The sequence below is a fragment of the Alligator sinensis genome, unplaced genomic scaffold (assembly GCF_000455745.1).
Source record: "Alligator sinensis unplaced genomic scaffold, ASM45574v1 scaffold1278_1, whole genome shotgun sequence".
Taxonomy (NCBI): Eukaryota; Metazoa; Chordata; order Crocodylia; family Alligatoridae; genus Alligator; species Alligator sinensis.
The window spans coordinates 59,791-63,353 of NW_005843297.1; the positions used below are offsets into that span (position 1 = coordinate 59,791).

Sequence of the window (3,563 nt, forward strand, 5' to 3'; positions counted from 1 at the left end):
CCGCACCCCTTGGCCCCCGGACCTGGCCATGGCGATCCGGAGGATCCACTGCCTCTCCGCCGCGGAGCGCTGCTGCTTGGAGGTGTTCTCGGGCCGATTGTTTCTGAGAATATCAGGTGCTAATTTTTCAGCCGGTTTCAGCGAATAGCCTGCACCAAGAGTCAGTCCTGTGCGAGTGCGAGTCTGAGCTATCTGCTGCGAGCTGTGCGGCGGCGGCGCTGGGCTGGCTGGATCTCTCGGCTCATTTATCTTCCTGATTGGTGAACAGCGGCGCTCAGAGTCTCAACCAATAATTGCAGACTCTCTATAGTTCAAAATTTGGGAAGTTTTTTGCTTTGATGCTTGAAGTGCCAGAAGTGCTTTTTCCCATTCTGAACGAGGAAATAAAGGCTGAAGTACTCCCGACGGATTAGTAACTCAGTTACTAGTATTACTAGTGGAGTTAATGCTTCTGCTTTCAATATTTTCACTATAAATGTAGATGACTTCACGGACCTATCACTTCTGTGTCTACGTCTCTGTACTGATCTGTCCCCCTCCTTGTCCTTTTATGTCTATTTCACTTATGAACTAAACGCATGTGCTCTTGCTGTGAGGTTGTTACTAAGTGGTAGGTAGGAGGTTGTTACTGCCTGATAAAACTGAATGTTAGACCGAGATATTCATTTGTAGATATCCATTGTATTTCAGTGTTCATATCTGTTTTTCATTTACAGCATTCATTGCCGCTTCAATGAGAGCAATATAACTGGCCAGCAAAAGAAAGCTTCCTAAGGCTGAAGACTGGAGCCGAGTCTCCTTGAACTGCTCTTAACTAGCGGAGCTCAGCTGCATAGACAGCGCTGTCTCCCAGTTAGTGGCGGGAGGAGAGAGTTGTTTCTTGGATATGGATATGACTTAAGGTAGCAGGTGAATGACTGTGAACTTCTCCTCCCAGTCAGCACCATCAGTCGTTGAAGATAAGTAGCTGCCTATTAGTGAACTTTATGTAAAAGGGATGTAGTGTAATGTTATCTTGTATATTTTCCACTTCAGCAACGTTTGCATTTCCTTCTATCAAGTAAAATTCAAGACTAGTGGTATCCTTGAGTATGGTAGCAAACGGAACATAATACAAGTAGCCAACAGGGAATATGCAATCTCACATGTTTGTCCACGTCTGTGTAAACCACACACAGAGCCTACAAATACCAGCTGTGAGGTACCAGTATCAACACAGTCTGCCTATAATAAGGGTAGCATGCAATCTTACATAGTTGTACGCGTCTGTGCACACCACACACACCCCTCTGCGAGGTACCAGTATCAACATAGAATGCCTCGGTGCAGAACAGCGGATTCGATCTCTTTAAGTGCCTTGCAGTCCTACATGACTATCGTTCTACTAAACTGCTAAGCCATCCAGCCACTCACTCTTCAAGCCAAGCAAAGCGGCGCATTTCCACTATTCTCCGTTCACAAGGCCATACCTTTTAGGAAAAAAAATCTTTCCTAGCAGTGACAAATGTCTACCATCTTTCAACCATCAACCAGCCAGGAAACGTGTCCTCTTTCTGCCTTCTGTCTCTGGAATAGGCCTCGCACCACTGCTCCTAAAATTAGTCATATTATTGCAACGTCCATGTAATTGTAATTAAGTTACATACGGGTGGCCTTTCTCAAGGTGAAAAACTTGCTGTTTGAGAGGGCTAGGCAGACAGCTTCCATGCTACTGAAAGGAAAACATTTATCGTTTCCCTGAATAAGCCAGCCTTACTTCCAGCTCTGGACATGCGAAGTGCTCTGCGACTATAAATTAGTACTAGTTCCTTTATACCAAGGCTCATAAGGGCATTCTAAGGCATCGTGTGGCTCCTCATTGTTAGAGAGCATGTGGACCAATGGTGACTAAAGAAGCGAGCTTGACAGGTAGACTTAAGGGGGAAAAAACCTAATTACGTGGGGGAGATATTTTTTCCCAGTAGGAGAGAATATATGATAGCCTGATAAAAGGCATCCATGATCACTTTTTTAGGAAGAGCTGCAGAACTCGCTCACTGGGATATCTATGTGGGCAGGAAGCCGCAGAAACTCCTCTAACTGAACGATACACATCGCACGTGAACATCAGTCAGTATAACAGTGACATAACTAAAGGGGAACTGGGGCAATATGAAGATCATCGATATACATTTGTGACCATTACTCTATCCAAGACCAGAAAGAAAAAATAAGCAAGACTTTTTCACAGGAATTTGGCAGTTGGCTATCAAACATAGAAATGAACTCAGTTTCACCAAATATATATATATATTTTCCATAGGGATGCAGTTTTCTTCATGTGCAACTGTTAAAGCAAAATTAAACTATTGTTACAATAAAGGAAAAACTCCAACTTTCTTAGTAGCCTCTGTCTCCGCTTTTTAGTTGCTACACCCATAGTGCTCCAAAGTTCACAGAATATTCAGCAAACCATCACCAAGTCTGTTTCCGGACAGGCTTCATTTCCTCTCCTACAGAGCGGACGTATTACTTCTGTATCTTGCCTATTATAAACATCCTATTATAAACCCAGCTGTGAACAAGACGCAAGACAGTAACATAAACGAAAGGGAAGATGAAAAAAGTATGTCTTAAGCTTTTATTTAAAGCACACAAGGTAAATTCTCATGGGGAAACTCTTTGTCATGTGAGTAACGGCTGCTATGAAATAAATCTTGTGTCATTTTCTTATGTGCCAGTCTTGAAATCGTTTTCTTATGCCCTCTGTTCTGAGACGCTATTAGCTCTTTGGGAACGGTCATATGGCCAAACCGCTGTAAATAAATCTATTTAAATGAGAGAAAAAATATCCGTGGATATGAAGGAAGACTTAGTTCCTAGGGCAATGGAATGTTCTCAGAATACTTAGATTATACTCTTACAAATACGCCCCTTTAATTCGATACTTTACCGCTTGTCTTGTGACTCCCTGTCCACTCGATCCCGCCCAGATAACGCGATTAGAATACATTGGAGCGATTTCATTGGCTGGAGATTGCATTGATACAATCCAAAATAGCCTCTACAAAAAGACAGTATCCTAATGGGCTCCCACACAACCTAATAAGGAAGCTCGGCGCGTATTTTCTTTCAAAAAGGATAATCCGATATAAGCAATGAAAATAGAACTCACCGCATCGGCGATCTCTAATTCAGATTTCAAGTCACTACATCCATTGCTCATAAGTAACGTCCCAGATCTGTCCCTGCACAGAATGTCCTCTGCTACAGGGGCACGCGGCTGCAGACCAGAACATTCACCCCCCTTCGACTCAGAGGACAAACACAGCTGGTAGGAGTAGGGCAAAGTGCCGTCTTCGTAGGTCGGCGGGAACCAGGGGCCGCGCTCGGAAGCAGGGGCCGGGCCCAAGCACGGGAGCAGGCGGGGAGGCCTTGACCCCCGCAGTCTGTCCAGGACGGCCAGGGCGACGGCCAGGAGGAGCAGGAAGGACACGAGAGCCAGCGCCAGCACCAAGTAGAACTGCAGGGCGGCCGCCGAGTCCGAGGCCCCGGCCGCCTCGGCCTCGGCCTCGGCCCGCCCG

The 3,563-nt window shown here is 45.4% G+C and overlaps 1 protein-coding gene across 1 annotated transcript in view; it reads right to left on the minus strand.

The window, feature by feature from the left end:
• Positions 1 to 3,563, minus strand: part of LOC112548575 (protocadherin gamma-A2-like) — a 14,267-nt gene that overhangs the window by 8,605 nt on the left and 2,099 nt on the right. Inside the window, exon 2 of the mRNA XM_025194753.1 lies at positions 3,155 to 3,550. Within this exon, the coding sequence (XP_025050538.1) occupies positions 3,155 to 3,550 (396 nt within the window). The remainder of the gene's footprint in view (positions 1 to 3,154; positions 3,551 to 3,563) is intronic.